The 26,155-nt window shown below is 46.2% G+C and overlaps 1 protein-coding gene across 2 annotated transcripts in view; it reads left to right on the top strand.

Annotated features, from left to right (window-relative positions):
• LOC147703301 (uncharacterized) overlaps window positions 1-26,155 on the top strand; it is an 86,624-nt gene that overhangs the window by 47,950 nt on the left and 12,519 nt on the right. For both annotated transcript variants that reach the window (XM_086931737.1, XM_086931736.1), the window contains exons 11-15: window positions 8,437-8,469; window positions 12,243-12,275; window positions 12,726-12,758; window positions 13,472-13,504; window positions 13,664-13,696. In XM_086931737.1, the coding sequence (XP_086787863.1) occupies window positions 8,437-8,469; window positions 12,243-12,275; window positions 12,726-12,758; window positions 13,472-13,504; window positions 13,664-13,696 (165 nt within the window). The remainder of the gene's footprint in view (window positions 1-8,436; window positions 8,470-12,242; window positions 12,276-12,725; window positions 12,759-13,471; window positions 13,505-13,663; window positions 13,697-26,155) is intronic.

Genomic DNA, 26,155 nt, shown 5'->3' with positions numbered 1-26,155 from the left:
CAGTCAACTGCCCATACAGCTGTTTCCACATGCACGTTTGAACCCATACATCTAGTGAATCAACTGCTCACACATCTATGCACAGAGTCATACACCTCCCAGCCACCCACACACATACTCAGTCTCCCATACAAATACTTGGGCAACCAATCAATAACCCATATAGTTACTCATATAGCTACTGATTAACACATGCAGCAGTTTACAGAACAACAGACATAATGATGCACAAATTAAGACAGTTTAGTCACTAACCCATGCACTCAGTGAAACACATTTAATCACTCTCTCATACAGTCAGTCATGCACCTACTAAATCCTTCATCCAGACACGTATACATCCACTCATTCTTCAATAGGTAAGACATATTTTAACTTTACAGAAACATACAAACACTGGATGATGTCATCAGTGATGTCATCAGTGATGTCACTGACCATGTCATGAATGATGTAATATGTGACATCATCAGCAGTGGATTGCGGGTGCGCGATATATAGTTATTACAACTAACTATATATGCGAATTTCTATGGTTTTGTGCGAGTAAATTAAGGTTTTGTAAATGCTAATTCCTAACTATATATGGTCTATAACCTATGGTTTTTTCAGTGAATTTCAATGGTTTTTAATAGCAAATATCAAAAGCTGTAAAATGTCAAGTACGTGGTAGGTAAAAACATTTTCGTATTTATGCACGCTGGTGTGCTTTGAACGCTGCCCCCCCCCCCTCTTTTCTTTTAAGAAGGAGTATTCTCTCTTTGCAGATAGTGAAGGGTAGGTAACGTAAGCCTTTGCCCCCATTGTAACCCATCATGCCTGCTTCCCTCTACATTTGATTGATTGTTATCCAAGCATTTACTGTTTTAGAATTGGGTGCTCTCATGCTGACGCCAGCTTCAATCTGAAACATCCAGAAACACTGTAGACTACCAATTCAATCAGTTCCGGTGGAGCCCCAACGTGACCCGGTAGAGAAGAACTTGCCCTCCCCTCTTTGACTGATTGTTTTTGTTGCCTGTCCCTTCTCTTGTCATTTAACAGAACTTTTTGGACTGCTGAAAGGGGTTGCATTCCGACCGCTGGTTGGTGGAGACATTTTGACTATATTCTGGACCTGAGTTGTCGCGTAATGCGTCATATGACACGCCGCGTTAGCGCACCCGGAAGTGCTCCCATTGGCAAGGCGCAGCTTCCCGGAAACGATCCAGAGCGCGGCGCGCAGCGCGTAACGTAAGCATAACAGGTCATGTGACTTGTTAATAAAACTTTTCATTGGTTCATTTTACTTTTGTTATTATAATGATGAAAGGCTTGGTTATATGACCTAAAAATAACGCTTTTCATTGCTTTCGAACATTTTTTTTTCCCAAATGATGAAAGCCCCACCTTTTTTTCTCACTCTGACTTGTAAAGCAAAGGACCCAGATGCATTTACAGTTTATCACTTACAATGTTCCAGGCTAATGTATTTTCCCGGGAAATTTACAACTGCCCTGCAAGTAAAATATTCCTTTTTCGAGAAAAAGGGCGTTTCTTCGTCCCATGAGGGAGCCGTTGAGCAAAAGAGGCTCGGCCTGCTGTCTTAGTCGCTGATAGGTATGAATATCAGATTCTTATCGATCACTTTATGTTGCAGGAGTAGAAAACACAACAGCCCTTGACCATTTTTCTTTACTGCGTTCCTGCGTATTATACCTTTTAACAGTCATGTAATTGGACTACTTTATTTCACTTGCCTTTTACTGATTCGAAAACAGTGGCTATTATTCAAAACTTTACCAATGTAGGTACTACTACCATGTTTTTTTAAAAAAACCTTTATTGTGAAAATGTCAGTATACAAATACGGGCCTATAACCACGTGAGCCGGCCACGGAGCAAACTGGAATCATATATGATGAGGGCACATTTACACTGTAGAAGAACGTAACGGGCGACCCATTAGATTGCAAGAACTAAGGTGTCTACCATTTACGGAATCGGTGGACGTACATTTTATAATTAAAGTACGACAGGGCCAGTTACAATAAAATTATCTAGATATACATTTGCGGGCAAGTACCATGGGTGATGTTAATTCGAACTTTCAATAGTACAGTAATCAATAACACATCAGAACTTAATATCAATAGGGATGTCAAAATGTACAATCAATTCTCGTCCCTGCTCGCCATGTGCTTCAAAACTGAATACGTATCTCGTGATATCAAGGTTGGGCAACCAGTACACAACAAGGAGTTACGAGTCCCATTTATACCGGCGCCATTTTGGGCGCGGCCGGGCAGGTCCAGGATATAGTCAAACATAACAAATGAGGCTGACGTCTCTGAAGCAGTTGACGCACAGCAGGACATAGCAAATAAACATGAAGTCTCTGAAGCTGTTAACTCACTGCAGGACAAAACAAGTGAAACTGAAACCTCTGGAATAATTGTCGCTCAGAAGAACAACACACAAAATTCCGTAGTGTCTGAGGAAAATAAAACAGAGAAGGGCACTGTAGTTTCAGACACACTTAACACTAATGACTTAACAAAGATATCGTCTGTCTATGAAGCAGCTGTCATGTTCACAGAATTGACAAAGAAGTGTGCAGACACCAATGCTATTAAGAAACACAAGGAAATCCCTAACGCATCAGCATTCTCGGAAGAGGTTGACACAGATGACATCTTAAGGAACAAAGAAAGACAAATTAAGGATGAGGAAGTTGAAACATTTGTGAGTTTTAAATTTCCGGAGAAGTATAATTCACCAATAGTTTTCTCTGTAGATGTTTTTCCATTAACAATCCCAGTTCCATCACCCGCCCAGGATATCACTACTGTTCCCCATGTCATAAAACCTTAGGATGTTCAATAACTGAAACAGCTAATATGGGTTTACTTACAGGGGACATCTTTTGTTCTGTTTTGTAAAGTAAAACTATTGTGAACGCAAGTATTATACACAGTAAGTGTTTAATATAGCATTTGTCAGTCATTGGTTAAGCAGCTAGGACCTGTTCACTCTTGACACCCCAGGTGCTGTGTATGGTGCCATCCGGATCTCAGCGCGTTCGAGTCACTGTACCGCAAGAGTGGGAGAAACTCAGCTGGACACGCCGTCTTTCGGCGCAGCATTGTAGGATGGCCACACCAGTGCGGCAACTTGCTGGACACCACCTCGGTGCCATCCGGATCTCGTCGCGTTGTGCTGCCTTCGGCGTACTGTAGCAGCAAGAGTGACCGCAACTCAGCTGGACACGCCGTCTTTCGGCGCAGCATTGTAGGATGGCCACACCAGTGCGGCAACTTGCTGGACACCACCTCGGTGCCATCCGGATCTTGGCGCGTTGTCCTGCCTTTGGCCTATTCGCACATCGGTCCGCTACTGACGCCGCCTCATGGGCCAACGGGTTTTGTATGCTTTTTATAACCCAAAGCCGCATAACAGGTCATGTGACTTGTTTATAAAACTTTTCATTGGTTCATTTTACTTTTGGTTTCCTAATGATGGAAGGCTTGATCATATGACCTAAAAATAACACTTTTCATTGGATTAAAACATTTTTGTTTCCCAAACGATGAAAGACCCACCTTTTTTTTTCTCACTCGGCAATCAAAAAAGGATCCATTAGATGACAACAGAGGGGACAGGCAACAAGAACCATCACTCAAAAAAGGGGAGGGCAAGTTCTTCCCTACCGGGTCACGTTGGGGCTCCACCGGCACTCATCGAATTGATAGTCTACAGTGTTTCTGGATGTTTCAGACTAAAGCTGGCGTCAGCATGAGAGCACCACCATCTTGTAGCTCTGTCGTGGCCATTCCGCAAGCAATCATGGCAGCGGCTCCCCACCGGAAGCTTGCGGGAGTCGGGGGCCCCCAAGACTTTTGTAGAATCTTCAAGGCTGAGGGGACGCTTTCGAGAATGGAGCCCAAGCCCTAGCAGACAAGCGTCCGAGTTCCAAGGTGTCCCAGGGCCATTTTAGTGGACCAGGCCCAAATCCGAAGAGCCGGCCGCCATTTTAAGAGTCCTGTGGCAGCTGCCTATCGCTGCACCACAAGAGTGGGAGCAACTCAACTACATGGTGAGCGAGACGCTGTAGCCGCAAGAGCGGGCGGTAAACAGCTGAATGGCGGAAGAGGCACAGTGTAGCAAAAGCGGGCGTAATGGCAACTGAAACGGTAAAGGGGCGCCCCACTACAGCAGACGAGCCTCCACCTGGGGAGGCCCGTTCACGCCGCCTCAACCCCCCCCCCCCCGGGGCGCCCCACGCCGTTTTCCGGAGCAGCATTGTAGGATACTAAAACCAGTGCGGCACCCAGGGGCGCATACGGTGCATACGTATCTCGTGATATCAAGGTTGGGAAACCAGTACACAACAAGGATTTACGAGTCCCATTTATACCGGCGCCATTTTGGGCGCGGCCGGGCAGGTCCAGGATATAGTCAAACATAACAAATGAGGCTGACGTCTCTGAAGCAGTTGACGCACAGCAGGACATAGCAAATAAACATGAAGTCTCTGAAGCTGTTAACTCACTGCAGGACAAAACAAGTGAACCTGAAACCTCTGGAATAATTGTCGCTCAGAAGAACAACACACAAAACTCTGTAGTGTCTGAGGAAAGTAAAACAGAAGGGCACTGTAGTTTCAGACACACTTAACACTAATGACTTAACAAAGATATCGTCTGTCTATGAAGCAGCTGTCATGTTCACAGAATTGACAAAGAAGTGTGCAGACACCAATGCTATTAAGAAACACAAGGAAATCTATAAACTATAGTTGGTCACCATGTGGTTTAAAGAAGGGATGGTTCTTCACCTGGGTGCCGTCCAGAACTCAGCACGTTGTGCTGCCTTGGAAATATTCGCACAACAGACCGCTACTGACCATTGTTGCTTCTGATTTAATAAAAAAAAATTAAGATGTTTACTGTTTTTGTTGCGATGTATATATTTATAAGTTATTAAAGTGTTATAATCCTACTACTTTGTTGGAGTGCTATATATTTTTAATGTGACACATAATTGTGAAGACTTTGATGTACAAAATGGCATCCCTGGAATCTTCCGCTTCAGGCTCGGTCCCACACACCCTTACAGTGAGAATCCCCTCCCCAATCACAATACAGGATCGTTATCAGATAGTAGGAACGCGTGTGGTGTGACGGATCTCATGGGGTGGGGGCCTTGATCTACTGTAACTTCTTTGAAGAGGGGTGATTCTTTACAGTTGGGGCCATAAACTACATCCGCAGGGCTAGGTGATAGCCTGGGACCGGCCTGGACAATCGGACACAGAGGAAGAGGAGTGTCAGAGGGTGCGGTAGTGAATAGGGTGAAAGGGTGGTGTCGGGCGGGCACAGGGTGTGATTCTCAGGGAAGAGCAGTGCAGATGGGGGGAGGTTTATGGCCCATGCATAAGACAGAGAGCGGGGGTGACCAGTGCGTTAGGGAGATGCTTGAGAGGGTGGGGAGCCATGCTGAGGATCAGCGGCGTTCAGAGAGTGGGTCTGGTCAAGGCATCTAATATGGCTGCCGTGCACGACAAAAGTGTGGCATTGGAAAAAAAGCAAGATGGCGCAGACAATGTTTATCAATACGAATTAATTTATAACAATTATTTTTAACAATATATTTACTCGCAGTGTCAAAATGGCGGTCAACACTTCCTGATTTCCTTCGAATCGAACGTTAATAGACGTCACGATCGGCGTCGTGCAGAGAGTGGGTCTGGTCAAGGCATCTAAAATGGCTACCGTGCACGACAAAAGTGTGGCATTGGAAAAAAAGCAAGATGGCGCAGACAATGTTTATCAATACGGATTAATTTATAACAATTATTTTTAACAATATATTTACTCGCAGTGTCAAAATGGCGGTCAACACTTCCTGATTTCCTTCGAATCGAACGTTAACAGACGTCACGCAGCAAAAAAAAACAAAAAACACTCACGCGCAGCCGCTGGAAGACAAGTATCAACATATATGAGCATCCTCAGCCACCCTCAGAAAACATAGGGGGTCAGAATACGTCTCCCGTACCCCCTTATACCCATTTCTCACATTGTTTTTCCTCCATCTTGTAATGTAATTAAAACGAAACACAAAATGGCGAATTCCCATTTTGCGACCCGGTTCGCGAACCGTGAAGCGCTTCTTCCGCAAAAAATCAAATTTTTTTTATTTGCCCCACGGGACCCTTTAATAACCCCAACATCATTCCTAGGGGGTCAAGAAGGGTCTACCTTGCCCCCTTTCATTAAATTCGCCCTTCGTTTTTCTCCTCGATCCTACCGAGAGACAAGATGGCGGCCGAACCGGACTTTTTAGAATGTTGACAGACACCAAAGAGCCAATCAGCTTCACTTTGCAAAGCTCCGTTACGCGAAAAGTTCGCGAACCGGAGCGCTACCTGGGACGCTGTCACAGATATATCTGTTTTTTAAAACGTTAATTTCTCAAAATCCACTGGAGCACATATATTGAGATCCAGCAAAGGCACATCGGGCTAACAGTCCCTACAATTTTGCCAAGTTTTGTGCAAATCCATTCAGCCGTTCGAGCTAAAAGTGAGGCCAAACGCCATATGGAAAAATGAATGGGAAAAACGTGTTTTGGGACCCCCCTTTTTTCTCGGCCTCCCCTTGACGAAACCCCCCCAAATTTTTTAGGGGCTGCTCAGAAACAAAATGTGCCATTTTCCTGAAAATTGCAGCCGATTCCGTCCACAAACGCCAAAGTTATTAGACATAGAATTTTCAAAAGTCCCATAGAGAAAAAATCCTAACTATATATACCTACTTGCGACCGCCAGTAGGTAATATATATATATATATATATATATATATATATATATATATATATATATATATATATATATATATATATATATATATATATATATATATAGATATATAGATAGATAGATAGATATATATATATATCCAGTTTCCACCCTCAGCGCTGAATAAGGAGTAGGAAAAGCATAACCAGTACTTATGTAGTAGGTTGTATCCTGTGGTTTCTACTGTCAAATTATAGCATTATTATATAGGGGAAAGGCACTATACTCACGAAGGTAGATTGTATGTTGGGTATTGATGTTATTTTAAATTGTATCACGTATTCTTACAGTATTTGACACATTCACTTATATATATATACATCTCACCTTACACTCATCCCCCATGTGAAAGCACTCATGCCCTGACCCTACCACCGCCAGTCACCATCTCCTAATCCACACATGACGGTCAGATTGCGAGGGGAGCTCTCCTCGATTGACATACCTAGCAATGATCCATTTATCATAAGATCAGACTGGGTTCCAGTGCCTACTCTTTGCATCCTAAACGGGGAGCTCCCACAGTACAATTTAACTTCGAGACTACGGTCTCGAATTCCGCAATGTCACCAACAAAACTACACTTCCCGGTAGACATAGCGCCCGTCTGTCAGTTCCCGGCAATACATTGATCCGGGACCATCGTTACCACGATACAGAGGACTACAGTCCGAAACTCGACGGGCGTCCCTCTATAGAAAACCAGACCATTGAGGGACAACATATGTACGTAATAGATTAAGGGTTGGTGACTATATTAATTGATGCGAGGCACATACCGAACTACATTACCCCGTAGGCATATCGCCTGGGGTAGTTCACAGTCACAATCATCTGACCGCTTTCGGGACTACAACTTCCGATAGGCAATGTGATTATCACCAAACTCATTACGTTATATGCTCCCACTAACTGACGGACTTACACTCATCTTTTATGAACTCAAGTACACCAAATGTTTTTATGTATTTGCTTTGAATGTTGAATGCGATTATCAAGCATAATGTACTTAGTAGAGTGTTTTTTCTATGTCCATGAGCATTGACACAAATGTGGGACTTTAAGTTTGGCAAAATACAATATGGTGGTTACTTGAAAAAGGCTTACGCCGAAACGCGTCGTCCTTGGTTAAAGAGTGCACAATAAAGGATTTGTGCAAGATCTCCTGGTGTGCCGTCTCTGTGTCCTTCTATACGGTGGATCCAGTACCTGTAAAAAAATAAAAAAATAAATATATATATATATATATATATATATATATATATATATATATATATATATATATATATATATATATATATATATATATATATATATCTCCACCAGTTTAGCTCAACGGAGAAGGAAGATATGAGCATCATTAGAAATACAAGCATACATCCCAACAGTTCGCTGTAGACATTTACATTTGCATCATTTTGTAAACATTTCCGTTAAACCTTCTAATTATATTGTCTTTGTTCATTATTTGTCCATTATTGTTCTAAACTTGCCTGGTTCTCATGCTGAAAAAGCTATTCATATGCAGTTTCATATTTCTGTGTGGTGAGGTGGAAGATTTCCCTCTTTAATTGTTTCTTGTTTCTTTCCTGAAGGGAGGCCTTCTGCAGGGACTAGGAGGCCTTGTGGTAAGATCAGTCTCTAATTAAAAAATTATTTGTCACAAACTCTCTCATGTATCTGCGTTTAAACCCTTCCGACTGCTAGACTTCCATGAACTCCTCTGCACACATGCATGCACACACACACACACACACACACACACTATGTGCAGTTGAATAATTAGTTTAAATGAATGTTACGTGGTAAGAAAAGTGCCTCTCCAAATATTATTAAGAAAGTGAGGAAGATCGACCACCTGCTGCGAAGTCTTTCCAATATTGCCCATTCTGTACAATGAGTTTTAAACTCCACTCAAGTGGTTAAGGCCTCAGTTAGAGTTCAGCGGCCAGGCTACTGGTTCACAAATGTGACTAATGTCTTGTCCACCCTATTACAAGTACTTTATATCCAATGGCACATTTAATAATAGGATGGGATATCTGCCACATATCTATCACATCTGTGACTGAGTAACTAACATATCTAGTGAACTCTAAATCAGGCTCTTAGTCTAAATTGCTAAGGGCCATATTTAGATTTTGGTGGTTGGGATATGACATCAGAAAGGTGACAGATATTCTGTCCACTGTATTACAAGTGCATTAGATTTATTTATTTATGCTTTTTTATATAGCTCAAACTTTACCCGAAGGTATCAGAGCGCTTTACAATAGAATTAGTTACTGTACATAAGGACTTCAGAGTACTCAAATAACATAAAATATACGAAACAAATAAACTCTAAACTCACGTAAGAATGGTAGTAAGTACAAATGTCAACTACAGTTACATAAATACAAGATTCAAATTCACCCATGATTACATTTTAAGAAGAGTTGAAGAGATTAGGGTTGGACAAATATATATTACATTTTTACAAAGCATGATCTTGCCATTGCTGGAGTTATTGAAGTGTACATTCAGGCAGGCCTTTAGGTGCTGTTGCACTCATGGGCTGCATTCCTGGAGGGATCCTAGAGCTGCTGAAGTTCAGATGTCTTTCACACCTGTTGACCTGTTTGCCTCAACCTCTCCAAGGCAGCAGCAGAAATGCCCGGGGGCCTGCAGGGCGTCGATGCGGGTACAGAAGTTTGCTTCAGTTTTGCTGAACCCAGCACATGGACTGGGGGTTGAGATGGGGGAGGGGTAGCGTCAGAGTGGTTTCAGTTGCAGGGATGTCCAAGTTAGAGGAGGCCACCGACACACCAGCTCACCTTTGGCACCGAGTTGGTGTCTCCATGTCAGTCAAAATAGTGTCCCTGGTACCAGTTGGCTGGGCACAGCAGGGCATCGGCATTGGACCCGGGGTCAAAAGGCCAAAGATCAGCAGCAGCCTCACTAAACACCAGATGGTGCTCACCAGCCTTCTATGCACCATTTACTAGGCATGGCGGAGCACATCAGCGGACCCGGTAGCACACATCAGACGAGTCCAGGCCAGGCCACAAAGCACACCACACTCCCACTGGAGTGGGCTTCACCGCCAAGATGGTGGTCTCCCACATTTCCCCTCTCCTTTGTTTCTGTATTGTTCTTGCTCTAATGCCCCATTCCATGATCCTGGGCTCCATTGTCTGCCATGGGAGATCGAGCAATAGTCTCACTCGACTCCTGAACACGCGGTGGCTAGACGGACGGGCTCCATTGGGATCCATGCCAGAACGATGATCCAGACACCAGGAGATCCCGAAGGGAGCCCCTTACCAGTCGGCTATCGTGCAGCATGTTCAATGGCATTTGTAATATGGTAGGCAAGATATTGGTCACATTTGTGACGGAGTATCACATTTGCCAAATTCTAAATTAGGTCCAAATGACTCTGTTATGCGCACATCAATACTGGGAACAAAAAGTCTAACAGTCACATCACTCCTTTTTGGTGCTTGCATAAGGATTTCATTATTATTTAAAGTCCGTAATCTAAAGTGTATTAAGCTGCATGCTTTTGCAAAAATTGTATTAGTCTCGTCCTTTTGCATTACATATTACTACAGTTTTGCCATTCTGCTTGTGAGGGAAGAATTAAACAGACAATAATGTGGTCATTTTGGTCCAGTCCCAGCACTTTTATTAAAACTTAAATTTAGAAAACACAACCACTAACTTTTCTTAGTACATTACACATTCATGTACAACTGTCTGATGGTCAGAATTGCTGAATCCATCAAGGTCTCGAATGTACATTTGTATGTTTATGGTTACGAGTTGCCTTCATATCCTGACATTTAAACAGGCTCCATTCAAATATGTACTTGCACTCCAACGTTGAGCATTGGTGTGAAAACATTCCTCGTCATCGAACCCCCCGTGTTTTTTTTGCAAAACGTGAATTTACGTTCAGAAAAGACATTGTTTGCAGATAATATTATGTCAATGTAGCAAATCTGCTCACATGTATTCGGGTCATAGAATTTTAGCCCAGCTTAATGAACGTGCGACTGAAAAGTCCCACGATTAATCACCTGCATAAACTTTCACATATAAAGAATAGTTGCAACTTTTCATGTGGACCAGTGGTTTCCCCCCAGAAATCTCCTAATGGGAGCGTGCCTGCCACACGTTTGTAAGTTCTCACAACGTTTCAAGGACATTCATTTAGTAGAAATCCCTTGCCCTTGATTAACCATAACATTTCTCAATGAGCAGAGGTAGTCCTACAGGCCATTCTGCCACACTGGAGGAGTTTGTGCAACGCCATGCATGAGTACAAGTGAAAATGTTTACTCAGAAATTACTGTTTGCCCATACTCAAGTGTCACATTCACAGAAATCCCTGTGAGATGGCTTCGAAGTTACCTGTAGCTGCAATACAGGACTCCACAGTGGGGCCAAGATCAAAGAGAGGGGTAAATATCACTGCTGCATATATATAGAAACCCCACTCAAGTCATTTACATGGTATCTATCTCCTGATAGGTTTTGCAAATTGTCACACCCACTTTGTCTATGCTGATATGTTACTTGCCAAGGGTGGCATCTGATCTTTAGCAGGTGGGTGCAACTTTGATGTAAAATATGTTTGTAGGTCAGTGGACCTGCTTAGCGTTCTTCTCTAAGCAGATAGCACCAAACATGGATTTAAAGTGGCACAGTAGAGTGGCCACCACACTCCAGGGCATTATGGGTACAGTTTACACGTCTGTACACTTCGGTGATGGCGTATTGCATTATCAGTGCTGTTGTCATGTTTTGCTATCATAAAACAAATTAAAATAATAAACCTAAAAGCAGTTATTTGTAGGTATAAATTGGGGGTGGGGGGGGATTGACAAATTTTCACAATTCACTTTTGCGGAATTATGGACAATTACAAGAAATTACATGTAATTATTAAATGTGTCCTGATCCATTTTGTGGCAATAAAATGGTGCAAATAACAGCAAACAAAGCCTGCTCTCATTCTGCCATTCGCTTTCTTCCTCCACATTCACGGTAACCAAATTGACCACAAATGGCAAATTTTCCTAACATGTAATTACGCAATGTGGCATAATAGTTCACATTTGGGTATACAAAATGACATGAAATTGTGCTAATTACGCCAGTGCAACAAAAATCCCATCTGGGCCTAGTGAGGTGGTCATCCTTCATGTTTTGGAGTGAACAACAATCTTCTCTGCTAAAATTGTTTTCCGGTCATTTTTGTGTGGTAATTAATAGAGCAGTGTTAATCACAGTGAAACAAATGCTCATTGCTACATATGATTGTCACAGGACAGACCACTCTACAGCACTTCATGAAATTTCGCAACACAGGTTTTGTTCTCCCTTTTAATTCAGACTATTTTCCCTCCTTCAGGGTGGTGTGGATCATTTGGCGACCGGAATCGTGGTACAAATTTAACTCATATTCTATTGGTGCATTGAGGGTTATTTGTATGAATTATATTTTCATGTTTTTGTTGTATTTGACCATATCTGTGGCATGTTTTGAAGTATGTCACAGTCTACCCTGCAACTACTGTTCTTCAGCATGAATACAATAACTGAAAAGTTGATCAACTGCAAAACAACACGCTGGTGTGGGCCCATAAGATGCCAAAGTCCAGTGGTGCAGAAAGGGTGCCATGGGCCCACATGCAAGGATTGAAACCAAACCCCAAAATCTCAATTGTTTAGTGAAAACAGCCCTGTCTGAGATGCATTGGGTCCCTTAAGCTACTGCAACTGCTGTCCCATTGACGTCTATGCCTCTGCCAAAGTCCCTCCCAAACCGATTCACCATAGCAGTCATTACAGTGCATCAGCCCTCTGCTCAGTTATTCTCTGTTTTGTCTTGCAGGGCGGCGCTGCTAATTTGTTAAGTGGAGTTGCGGTAAGCATTACCTTGCATGACTGCAGGGGAGGGAGCCTGCAAGAAACAGATATCCCTATTTGATTGATTCTGACTGATAATGCAATCATGTTTTACAATATTCCATCCCCTCCTCCCAGTATTGCTGTTCTCTAGTTTCCCTGCAGAATAGGCCGGTTTCACCTCACCGATATACACATCATATTTTAGATGTATGTCACAATCTACCCTGCTGCTACTGTTCTCCATTTTCAGTTTCCTTTGGACCTGTGGCCAGGGGCGGAGCTTTGGGGGGAATGAGGGGGTGTGTTTGTAGTATATTGTAGGGTATAGATGCTTTCAGTCTGGTATGATGAAGTCTCTGTCGAAGTTCACCCTGGATTTTTACATTTCCGCACTGACAAACACATACAGACATTCTCTCTCTGTTTCTAGTCTCTGCCTTAAAACTTGATTAGTTTGAAAACTATTCTGTTTTAAGTACGCCCAACACTGCTCTCTCTCCACTGCCTCTTAGGCCCCCCTGTCCTGCTCTCATAATGTATTTAAGAAATACAGTGTGCTTGTTGGGAAATCTGAAGGCACCCCCCTAACCTTACTTACCAAGCTATGCCCCTGCCTTCTGCACCTTTGATAGGTATGCCACTGCTAAAGTCCCTCCAACATATGTTGCCTGCAGAAGAATTAACAATGTGGCTCATTCCCTGCTAACCTGATGTGTATTTGTCCCCCAGGGCGGTGTTGGAAATGCACTAACCGGACTTGTGGTAAGCTTTAGCTCTGATTTATATTGTTGAAGAGTGGAGGGGAACTCCTGCTGGGAACTGTTGGTCTCACATATGTATTGCTTTTGATCAATAAATGAATCATATTTTACAGTTTTACACCTTCCTCTCTATTAATACTGTCCTCTATTTGTCGTCTAGAAAGGTGTTGCGAACATAGGAGGCGGAGCTACAGTAAGGAAAATAATATATATATCTATATCATATAAATTATAAATTTTATGGCTCACGTCTTTTCATTGTACACAAATTATGAGTAGGGGCTGTCGATAGCATATGTCCTTTGAGATAGGGCTAGACCACCTTTGGTTGTTACATGACATTTTATCCACTAGTTGTAGAAGATGTCACCATCCCTTTTACAAAAAAATCAGCTCTGTTTGATTGACAAGGATGGTGGTTTAAATACAACAGTGTTTGTTTACTAAATGAAACAGATAAAACTACATTAGTGGTGATTCCTGTCGTTTTAGTAAAAGCCAAAGTTTCCCTGTTTCAAGCTCAGGAGTATGGAGACCACTTAATGGCAGATCAATAAGCTACTGCTCAAGTTCATATCTAAAGGTGTGACTACGCTGTACATATATATGCACACTGTGTCATTCCATCCCTGTATCGTTCTCAATTCTCTTAGTGAGCTAATCAGTTGAAAAGAGTAATACAATATTAAAGGCAGAAGAGCATGGGATAAGAGGTCAATTTTTCATACTGGTAGGTCAAGATCACACCTGCTAGTAACTGATGCAAACAGATTTCTAAAACCAGATTCCCGGAAAGGGCAATTTTGTTGGTGTACCAGTCTTTAGGAAAAAGTCAAGTGTTCATAAGGAAGTTGTGTGATCGAACAATACATTCCTAAACAATTCATGCCTTACCATGCGGTCTTAACCATGACCGAGTCTTTACCACACGCTCCTTTACTATGCATGCCTTTACCAAGCAATTTTGTGATAAATACATGACTGGTAAAGGGACATGTGTGGTAAAGATCACACTCCTGCCCCTCTGCCCTAATCCCTTACAATTACCCCCTACAGTCTAATCTACCCACCCCAGCCCTATAAACTACCCTGACCCCTATCCTGATCCTTAAAATCCAACCTCCATTCCTGAAAATACTACTTCGACCCCAGCCCCCACCTCGAGGTCTAAAAACATCCCCACCCCCTAAAACCTACCCACACCCCCACCTGCCCCAGCCCAATAGCCCCTCAAATTGTAAACTGTACCTTTCCTGTCCCCTGCCCTAAGCCCTAAAACCAAGCCACCTAAAAAATTACTCCAAAACCAGCCCCCTTCCCTGAGCCCTAAAACCAGCCCCACCACCTAAAACCTACCCCCAATTACCCCCTGCACCAACCCAACTGCCACCTCAGCCCATAACATTCCCTTTTCTGTCCCCTACCCTGAGCCCTAAGACTCATGATCCCCCAGCCCTGAAAATTACATGACCACCCCAGCCCCCAAAACTATCCCAGCCCCCAAAACTACCCCAATCCCCTGCAAACTACCCCACCCCAAAACCCCACTTACCTTGCAATCCTTTTTCTTCCTGCTTTCTGCACTTCCGCCAGCCAGCCAGCAAGGTAACCACGCATATGCGTGGTTAAGGCATATGCGCTGTTAAGGCATATGTGTGGTTAAGGCAAGCGTGGTAGTGCTTGCAATGTCGCAACACGCGAGGGCTGAGGCCACTGTGTTCCAACTGTTTCTCTCATAAGGACACCCTACGAAATTTAGCATCACTGTTGGAACATATGTTTAAACAACAATGGACACCACTGACACATCCACTGAGAGAACCATACATCCAGGCACACATCTACTCACATGCCTATACAGACACTCAGGCATCCATTCACACACTGGTACAGACAGTCACACAGCCACTCAGATGACACATCAGAAATAATAATCAATATCAAGCAGTAGAGAGAGGAAAGGCTAGAGCTAGTTCACTTCCCCTAGTGATGTATGAAAATCAATGGGAACTAGCTACAGGGTAGAAGCTCCTAATGTGTGTTTGCAGATGGAAAAGCATTTTGAAAAATCATTTGTTTTATATGAAGATCCTAAACCCACCAACCTAGTTGGTGGCATGCTTCATCATCGGGTCCCATACAAGGCTCTGAGTGTACCTCGGGTGTGCTTCAATGCCTGATTACAGCGGAGCGGGTATTTTGCCGTGAGTGTGCAGTGAAGGTGAATAGTGTGTGTATTAAAAAACTGTCCAAAGGGTCCCTGGACTCAAAATACTTTTTTAATGGTGGGCCCTTGGCAGTTATATAAACTGAGAGGTGGATATTAGTGGAGTGCCTTGGTTTCCCTCCCGTGCAAAGTCACTTGTCTCATTGCCAGGAGTAGAAGCATTGCATGTAGTTTCTGTGTGCTCATTGGAGTATCTTTCATGTATTCCAGTACGCCTGTCAAAGGTGTAAGGTCTACCAGAGTTCCTAGTGATTCCCCAATCATGCCGTAGATATCAACCCAGTATTTTGCTACAGGAAGGCAACTCCAGGCCACATGCAGAAAAGTCGCTGGCTCAGACCTGCATCTCCAACAGTTATGTAGTCTTTTCTATGGTTGGTATATAGCAAGTGGTAGCGGCGTGGGTGCAGATTTATCTTGTTCAACTGTGAAATGGGGCTGAATCAGTAAAGGGTGGACCCAATAATAGAGGAACTAAGCTTGGAGGCCATATGCATATAACAGAATGTCTGGTGCCCCCAGCCCTCCCTGTGTCAGGGGAAGCGTCAGTAGCTCCCGTGAGACCCAAGCTTGTTTTCCAGCCAGATCAATGAAGTTAATAGGGACTAAAGTGTCTTGATGAAAGCCTATGTTAGTGTAAGTGGGATATTTATAAATAGATATAAAAAGGTAGGCAAAATAACCAATTGAGCTAAAGCTATACGACCTGCCAAAGACAAAGGTAGTCTATTCCAAGTCCTTATCTTGCCCTCTAGCCATGTTACCGCCCTGCCATAGTTCATGTCCCACAGTTCTTGAATTTCACTGCTCAGCCATATTCCCAAATATCAAATAGGTCTTTCATCCTATTTCAGAGGGTATTCTGTTTGACAGGGCTTGGTGTTTGTCGTGAATGGACATAGAACCGACTTTGTCCAATTTAGATATAAAAAGGTAGGCAAAATAACCAATTTAGCTAAAGCTACACGACCTGCTAAAGACAAAGGTAGTCTATTCCAAGTCCCGCCCTTGCCCTCTAGCCATGTCACCGCCCTGCCATAGTTCATGTCCAACAGTTCTTGAATATCACTGCTCAGCCATATTCCCAAATATCAAATAGGTCTTTCAGCCCATTTCAGAGGGTATTCTGTTTGACAGGGCTTGGTGTTTGTCGTGAGTGGACATAGAACCGACTTTGTCCAATTTATTTGTATACCTGATAGTCCCCCAAATTTTAAGTTGTCTGCCGGATTAATATAATATAATGTGATATCATCTGCATACAGTGATATGATTATTCCCCTGGTGGAGAAACCCAGTCCCATGTCCTCGTGGTGCTGCCTCAATCTCGCAGCTAATGGCTCCATAGCGATTATATACAGGAGGGAGGACAAGGGGCTGCCCTGTCTTGTACCTCGGTGATTGGTATCATCGAAGATACCAATCCATTTAATCTAAGTCGAGCAGAGGGGCTTGTATACAGTAATTTGATCTGGTTAATGTATGTTGGGCTAAATCCTAATCTTGCTAACAGAGTAAAAAGATAGTGCCACCCTAGCGAGTCAAAGGCCTTGCTTGGTGGTATCTACAAATGCCACCAAGGCTTGTGTTTTGGGATTTAAATAATGAAGTACCGCAAAAAAGGTGCGTATCTTGTGTTCTGTAGATCTATCTGGGATGAATCACGATCGATCAGGACTGGCGATCAAGGGAAGTAGGGTCTGCATTCTGTTTGCCAAAAATTTTGCATACATTTGGTATCGGTATTAATTAAAGATAGAGGGCGATATGCGTCTCTTTCATTTGGCGGTTTCCATGGCTTAAGCAGTAATAATATGTTTGCTTCTCTCATTGTGGGGGGTAGAATCCCAGTTTTCTGGGCTTCAACATACAGCGTATGGAGCAGTGGGGCTAACAGGTCCACATAGCTTTTATAGAATGCAGCTGAGAGGCCATCCGACCCCAGGGCTTTATTCGAGGGCAGGCTGTTTATTACTTGTTTTATGTCTTCTACAGTGTGATGCTCATCCAGGTAGGCCTGGTGCCCCTCGCTCAACCACAGCAGCTCAATTAAATCTAAATAGGTCTGCACCTCTGCGGGTATTGTACATGTGGAGGAGAAATATAATGTTGTGTGGAATTTAGTAAATTAGTCTAAAATTTCTTGCGGGCCTCTGACCTCAACTTGGTTATCATCCAGTATCTCGGATATGAACGTGGCATTACCAGGTGGGCACAGCATATTAGCTAGAGTTTTCCTGGGTCTGTCTCCCTCGCCATATCGTCTAGCCTGTGCATATTTCCCCCAAAATGTCACCTCAATGAGTGCCTCCTCTTGGTATTCAGAAATTAGCTCCTGAATGTCTCCCAGGAGTTTTAGTTCTCCAATTCTGTAATACTGTAGTTCCAGGGTTCTTGTGTTAGATTCCAGTTTCTGGAGGGTCAGCGTAATTGATTTCAATATCCCAGCCTGTCTGGAAATACACTGCCCCTGTATAACCGTCTTGAAGGCCTCCCATAAAGTAGCTTGGGATTGCACTGTGCCTGCGTTTGTGGAAAAGTAATCTTCTATATCCCCTCTGATTTGTTCCCTGAAGACTGTATCAGTTAGCACATGAGAAGGGAATCTCCAAATATTAACCTTGGGGGACCCTCAGGATTGGTCATTCGCAACAAGACAGGAGCATGATCCGACAAGGTTCTTGATAGGTGTCTGACCTCCGTCATACAAGCCTCCATGTCTGGTGACACCAACCAGTAGTCTAAGCATGACCAGGCACTATGATGCAATATATATATATCCCCTCAGATGTATCCGGGTGCCTGTGTCTCCAAATATCTAATAAATGTCCCTCTGTTATTATGGCGATAAGTATCTCGTTAGATCTTGGGTGTTGTCTGCAAGCCACTCCATTCCTGTCCATACGGTCATCTAGTGGAGCGTTGAAGTCTCTGCCCCATATGTTACTGTGCCGTGTCCTACCATGGTGATTTTAGCCCACACAGTTTGAAAGAAATCTGGCAAGTCAACATTTGAGCCATATATAGCAGCGAGTAAGACTTTTGTCGCACCTAGCCTCTGTAGTGTCCTGGAAATAACCTAGATACACAAGACACAGGACACATGCAGTTTGGTTGGTGGCGGCAAACTACCTGACCACGCCCGGCGCCCCGGGCCTTTTATTACATAACTCACGTACTCACGTACGCGCTAGGGCTAAACCACTGACTCTTTACGCTCAAGGGGTGAGGACTGTGGAAACAGTGGGAGGGAGCGTGTGCGGCAGTGGTATGCTCTCACTGCCCGCAACACTACATTCCTCCTTTACCTAGGGATGAAATAAACAAAAACAGCAGAACTAAACACCTCACAAGTGTCTCTGGATGAGGGAGCAGGAGCTTCTGCTGGGTTCATCACCGACAGCTCGACAGTCTCAAATGTAAGTTCAAAGAATCATAGACCCACATAATCGCTACATTGACAATTAAACTTAAACAGTCTTACTTGGGTCTCGGCAGGGTCAGTCGCGTGGATTGGTTCAACGCCAGCAGCGTGCGACAAAGTCTCTGTACCTCTGAGAGGGTCTGGGGCAGGGGCGTAGGTTGTACCTGGATTGACCGTGGCGTTCCCCTGTGGCTTGGGGGGCGTCGCTGGTCTTGCTGGGGTCCAAACTGCTGGGAAACTCTGTGAAGTCCAGTGGATCCTCTTGTTTTGGGGCAGCATCCTCGGGGCGCTGCGCTGGGTGGCTCACCTCGAGATGATCCGCAGGTCGGTGCAGGGGGCTTTCAGGTTCAGTTTCTGGTGTTGGGCTACCTGTGTGCCAGTCGTCGGTGTCGGGATCTTCTTCCTGCTCACGCACTCGTTTGAAGAAAGAGACGTTCCTCGTGACCACTTCCCCATTTCTGGCGGCGGTGATCATTGTTCCGTGCACTTTGGTGACTCTCCAGGGGTCCAGCTCAAACGGTAGTCGGAACTTCCCGCCGGGATGGCGATCCTTCACCAGCACTGCGTCACCTGCTCGAATGGGGCTCTCTTTGGATCTCCGTCTTCGTGACGCTTCCAGGTTGTTCTTCAGACGCTGCTCCATGGACCGGTTCGGGGGGGTCAGAGCAGTCGCCCATTTAGGATGGTGCGGGAGGGTGTCCACTACTACTCGGTTGAAAGACAGGCGGTTTGGGGCGACTCCGGTGGTGCAGTGGGGAGTCTGATGATACTCTCCTAGGAACTGGTATATGGCTAGTTCTATGCATTGGCCATCAGCCACTGCGATTTGGATGACTTTGTTCAAAGTCCTCATCAGCCTCTCTACTTCTCCGTTTGCCTGCGGCCATCTCGGTGTTACCCGTCTGTGCTTGATGTTGTGGCTTCGCAGGTACTCCGAGAACTCGCTGCCATTAAACGGGGGCCCATTATCAGTGCGGACTTCTTGCATGATTCCGTGCGTTGCGATGATCTTCTCGAGTTTCGGGATCACTTCGGCCGCCGCAGTGGAGGTCACAATTTCCACTTCGGGGTAGCGGGAGAAGTCGTCCACTACGACAAACATGTGTTTGCCCCCTGGGAGACTCCCGAAGTCTGCGCTTACTCTGGCCCATGGGGTGGTAGGCCCGTCTTCGGTGACAATCGGGGCTGGAGGATTGGGTAAGCTTGTGGCCAGGCACACAGGACAGCTGTGGACGACCTCTTCTACAGCCTTGTCAAGCCCGGGGAACCATAGCTTGCTGCGGAGTCTGTTCTTTGATTTGACAATTCCTTGATGTGATCCGTGTGCTAGCTGGGCGGCTTGCTGGGTGAGGCTGCTGGGGAGCACGAGGCGTGGGCCTCTCAGGAGACACCCTTCGGTAGACACTGACAGTTCATCTTTGACCTGAAACAGGGCCTTCAGGATTGCTTGAGCGGCGGGGGTCCGGAAGGATGCGGGGCTTTGCAGAGCTTTCCAGTCTCCGGACTTCAGGGCTTGGGCTGCGATATGGAGGCAGTCGTCATCCTTGGTGGCTCGCGCAACCTCTTCCAGGGACATTGGGCATGGCTTAGACCTCTCGACAACGAGCCGGACATATTCTTCAGTGGCGGTGGCCTCCGCCGCTTCTGCGTCTGTGACTGGACGAGCGTGTCTCGAGAGATAGTCTGCTCGGTTTCGGGTTCCTGGCTGGTACTCCACTGTGAACCGGAATTCTTGCAGCTGGAGAACCCATTTTTCTATCCTCAGCGGTGGTCGAGAGGATGTCCCCTGGAAGAGGGGCACCAGTGGCTTGTGATCGGTGATCACAGCAAAAGGGTGTCCATACAGATAGATGTGGAAGTGGCGGCACCCCCATAATATGGCGATTGCTTCGCGCTCGATCTGCGAGTAGCGCTGTTCGGTGGGAGTCAGCGTGCGGCTGGCGTACGCTATTGGGGCCCACTCCCCGCATGGTTGTCGCTGCGACAAGACTGCTCCCAGGCCGGTGGGGCTGGCGTCCACTATCAGCTGAGACTCGTTCCGTGGATCGAAGTAGGCTAATGTCGTGTCTGCTGACAGGGCTGCCTTGGTGTTGAGGAATGACTCTTGCTGCTCGGGGCCCCAGTTCCAGGTGGCATTAGCCTTGGTGAGGTCGCGGAGAGGTCCCATGAGGTCTGAGAGGTTCTTGATGAAACGCCCGCAGTAGGTTACCATGCCTAGGAAGCTGCGAACGGCTGTTACTGATGACGGTGCAGGGGCATTGTGTATATCCTGGACTTTCGCCGGGTCGGGGCCTATTCCTTGGTCGGAGAATTTGTACCCAAAGAAACTGATGTCCCTTCTCAGGAACTCGCATTTGTCCTTGTGTAGTGTTAGCCCCTTCTCTTGTAGTCGGTGGAACACCGCTTGCACTCGTTGAATATGCTCTTCCAGGGTTGGGGCGTGGACAAGGATGTCGTCGCTCACGTTGAGCACGCCGTCCAGGCCTTGGAGGACGTTGTGCACGATGTTTTGGAAGACTTCCGCGGCGCTTGAGATGCCGAAATTTAGTCTGGTGTACCTCCACAAACCCGCGTGAGTGGAGAAAGTTGTGATGGCACGGGAGTCGGGGTGGAGGGGAATCTGGTGGTACCCAGACCGTAAGTCCATCTTGGAGAACCACTTGGAGCCCGCGAGCTCCCCGATGATGTCATCGATCGTTGGTGTTAAATGTCGTTCTCTTTTGATGGCTAGGTTCGGGAGGCGCATATCTACGCAGATTCTCACTGCGTCGGGCTACTTTGCTTCTTGGCCACCACAATGGGCGACACCCATGGTGTAGGCCCCGTGACCCGCTCGATGATGCCTGCTCGTTCTAGCATTTGCAGTTCAGCTTCGACCTTGGGCCGCAGATGGAAGGCAATTCGTCTGTGTCGGAGGGCCACTGGGGTGACAGATTGGTCGATGTGGAGCCGGACTGGGGGTCCGTGGAGGCACCCGATGCCGTCGAACAAAGAGGAGTGTTCTGCCACTAGATGGTCGAGTCCTTGGGCCTGCACTGTGAGGGCAAAATGTATGAGCCCTAGCTCTTTGGCAGTCTTGCAGCCGAGGAGGAATCCTGATCCTTCCTGGGACACGTAGCCTTTCGTTTCTAGACAGGTCGAATCATGGGCAACGGTGGTCGGAAAACTCCACATAGGCGCAGGGGCCGCCGAGTCCCGTAGGCAAATACTTGTACCCTGGTTGGGTGGAGAGCGGGGGCTTCTTCGAGACTCTGGTATACGCTGGCGGCCATGAGGTTGATGGTGGCACCCGTGTCGATGAGGGCCTGGATCGTTTGGCCATGGACCAGGACGGAGCACATGGGTTCGTTCGCCGAGGCAGCTGCCAGGGTGTTGAGAATGTGTACCACGTGGACGGATGCTGCGTCATCACCGTCGTCATCCATGTCGCTGCTGGCCGACGTGTCTTGCTGCGGCACCACCTGCCGCACTCTCCTGGGCGTGCCGCTCTGCCTTTTCCTTTGAGATGTTAGACAGACGCTAGCAAAGTGGTTGGCTTTCCCACATGCGCTGCAGATTTTGCCTTGAGACGGGCAGGCGCCTTTGTGGGGGGTGGGGCCTCCGCACCAGATGCAGGATCGGTCTTGGGTGGGCTGCCCTTGCCTTGCGCGCCTTTTCTTGGGCGTTCCCGCCTTTTTGTCCGCCGGGTGGGGCCTAACGGCCCAGACAGGCTCCGTCTTGATAGTGACGGGCGACTTCGGCTCCATATGGGCGGCACGTGCTTTCGAAAGTTCTTTGGTACGCCCCAGGGCCAAAATGTCGCGCATGGACATGGCATCAGTTTCGAGAACTCTCTCCCGTAGTTTCAGCGAAGCGCACCCTTGGATGAACTGGGCGCGGATCTCATCCTCCGCATCGGGAAGGGTGCACATGCTAGCCAGTTTTTTGAGGCGCGCGTAGAAGACGTCGATGGACTCTTCCGGAAGTTGGCGCGCCTGGGGCAGCAGGAAACGTTCATAGTCAGCGCTGGCAAACGGCTCAAAGTACCTGCTGATGGCGTCGCGGAGGGTAGCGTAGGTGTGTGGGGTGTCGCCTTCCGTGATGTCTTTGGAGATGTCGTGGATGGCTTCACCACCGAGATGCAGCAGCATGGCGCGTCGGCGGCCTACGGCGATGTCTGCCGCGATGAAGTAGTTCTCTAGCCGCTCCACCCATTTCTTCCACCGGGTGGCCTGCGACGGGGGAGGGCCTGAGACCTCAAACGGCTCGAGGTGTGGCACAGTGGCCATGATAGATGAGGTCCCGCCGACTGGAAGGCGGGGTTCGAGGCCGTGGGCTTCACGTGGGGCACCAGTGAAGCGAGGGGAGGTGGGACGTAGACCACCTCGTCGCCAGTGTAGTGTCCTGGAAATAACCTAGATAGACAAGACACAGGACACATGCAGTTTGGTTGGTGGCGGCAAACTACCTGACCACGCCCGGCGCCCCGGGCCTTTTATTACATAACTCACGTACTCACGTACGCGCTAGGGCTAAACCACTGACTCTTTACGCTCAAGGGGTGAGGCCTGTGGAAACAGTGGGAGGGGGCGTGTGCGGCAGTGGTATGCTCTCACTGCCCGCAACACTACAGCCTCCCACCCAGGACCACATATCTGTCCTCTGGGTCTGTATGTGTCATTGTTTCTGTCCAATCTATGCAATGTCTGATCAATATGGACACCCCACTGGTAAAATTAGAATAGATAGAAGAGTCGATTGAGCTCCAGCACTTGTTATTTATCTTAGTTTGCGTATTGTTTCTTAAGTGCGTTTCTTGCATATATCTATGGTGTGTCTTGTCAAGTAAGCATGTACCAGTCTAATCTTACAGTGGTTATTTAGTCCTCTGATGTTCCAAGTAAGTAGATTAAGGGCCATTATGGATGAGGTGCTTTAGCATTAGGTGACAAATCTAGTGTGCCTATTGTCTCTGGGTAGTTACAATAAAAATTATTGTTGAAGTGACATAGTGGTATATGAAACAGGGACCAAGTGTAAAAGTCAAGCTTGTATTTATCCAGTAGTGGAATCCTACTATAGATTTAATTATCATTTTGTTACTGTCCTGTATTACTTTATTGACATTACCATCCCTCCCTCCACCCACACCAACCCCCCAAACAGGTTGAGTATACGTTCCCCCCATCTGTCAAACTAAAGGAACATCCCCAGTCAAGGGCCCTGGGAACTTCAATGGGAGATCTCCCTGGGGGCATATATGCACTAGCACACAACCCTGCATTACAGTGGGGTGGGTGCACAGGTGTTTGACAGCCTACCTGCAATATAACAATGCAAACATTTAATTGGCAGTACCGGCACTGGCCGACTATACATTATTCTGACATTTTAGAGATATTTGCGACTGAGCAATAGCATAAAATAGAGTTATAGCAAGTTAGCAACAATTTAGCAATACCTGGCGAAGCAGGCTACACGATTTAGTAATTATCACTAATTCTGGCATCAGGTGACACAGCTGCAACTGCCCTGTTTGCTTTCTTCTGGCCCCCAACATGTTTTGCATACTTCATGGATGATTTTGTGTCTTTAAAATGGTGCACTGAACCCTTGTGTGTTATTTTTAGTTTGGCCAGGTACAGAAGAGCCTAGGGTATCTCTGCTTGTTTCAGGAAACTGCTACAAATTCCCTCCTGGCTGCCTGTACCGCCGGGCTGAAGTCCGGGAACATGGAAATGTTACCCTTGTAAAGGATGGTGCCTTATTCTCTGGCTAGGCGCAAGACGGTGTCTCAATACCTGTAGTTTAATAACTGCGGCAAAATTGGGCAAGGTGTGGCACCAACCGGTGGCCTAGGTCCAAGTGCCCTGTGGGCTCTCTCTACTATAAACATTCCAGAGAGCTCTGTGCCAAAAAGGTCTCGTAGGAAATGTTTCCATCTTGCAGATCACCGTAGTTTCCGGAATGCCTATTATCCATAGATTGTTTTGGTGAGATCTCGCTTCAAGGTCATATTCTTGGCTCTGATAAAGTAGTTTGTCCATGTGAAGCAGCTGTTCCTTGGTTTTGAGTTGGAATTCGCACGCTTCCATTGCGCCATTGTCTAATAGGTCTAGTCAGGTCTCACAGGAGTCTACTTGTTTCTTGACCTGATCCATTTGTGAGGTAAGTAGACCTAGTTTATTGTCTATTGTTTTAAGGCTAGATTTCATGTCTAGCAGTAGGGATTTAAGGTCCCAGTTTACGCCCACCGCCCCATCCTTAGCACCCTGGTAAGTTTCCGCATCTGTACCCACATCCAACTGGCAAGTGAGTCTTTTATTTTAAAAGGCTAGCTTCGTTTGCTTAGTATCATGTTTTCCCATGGCCCCAGGATTTTAAAATGTAATTCCCAAATCAGAAAGTCAAAGGAGGAAGGGGGCATATCTCAGGCTAGTGAGAGAATCAGACCCAGGGTCGTCCAGTTTTTACTGTTATCCTACGCCCTGTGGTCACTCTAGAGCAGGGTCTCCGGTGTACTACCAAGTGCCCTACTCGCAGAGTTTTGTGTGTAGTTTGGATATTAGCTATGCTTAAACACCCTGGTATTGCGTTGTGGTAGGTCTTACCGGACTTCCCAGCTGTCCGCCTTGGGCTTAGTGCTACATCTCGCTCAACTCGGCCTCATCTACAGCCCAATATGATTGGATAATTCCTTTACGGGCGCACTGCAGGCAGATCTTGATTTAAGGCCTTCTGTAACAAGTCTCTACTTGTTTCTGGGTTGACAGCTTTGATATTTTACACCTCACTTAGGGCCTGTATGATTCGTCCTGGTTCCAGCCCCAATATTCACTCCTGTATCTCCACACGCCCGGCTGGGGGGCAACAGAGAAGCAGTCTCTGCACTTCCCCTAGGTGGCACACCCAGCAGTCACAAAGATCCCGTCTGGGGGGGGGGGACCACAGCAGCAAACACCGACAGTAGGAGCAGCCTCCCGGCAGGGCCCAAGACACATGCAGAGCAGCAACAGTCAAAT

The sequence above is a fragment of the Lissotriton vulgaris genome, chromosome 7 (assembly GCF_964263255.1).
Source record: "Lissotriton vulgaris chromosome 7, aLisVul1.2, whole genome shotgun sequence".
NCBI lineage: Eukaryota > Metazoa > Chordata > Amphibia > Caudata > Salamandridae > Lissotriton > Lissotriton vulgaris.
This window is presented reverse-complemented; position numbering and strand designations above follow the sequence as displayed.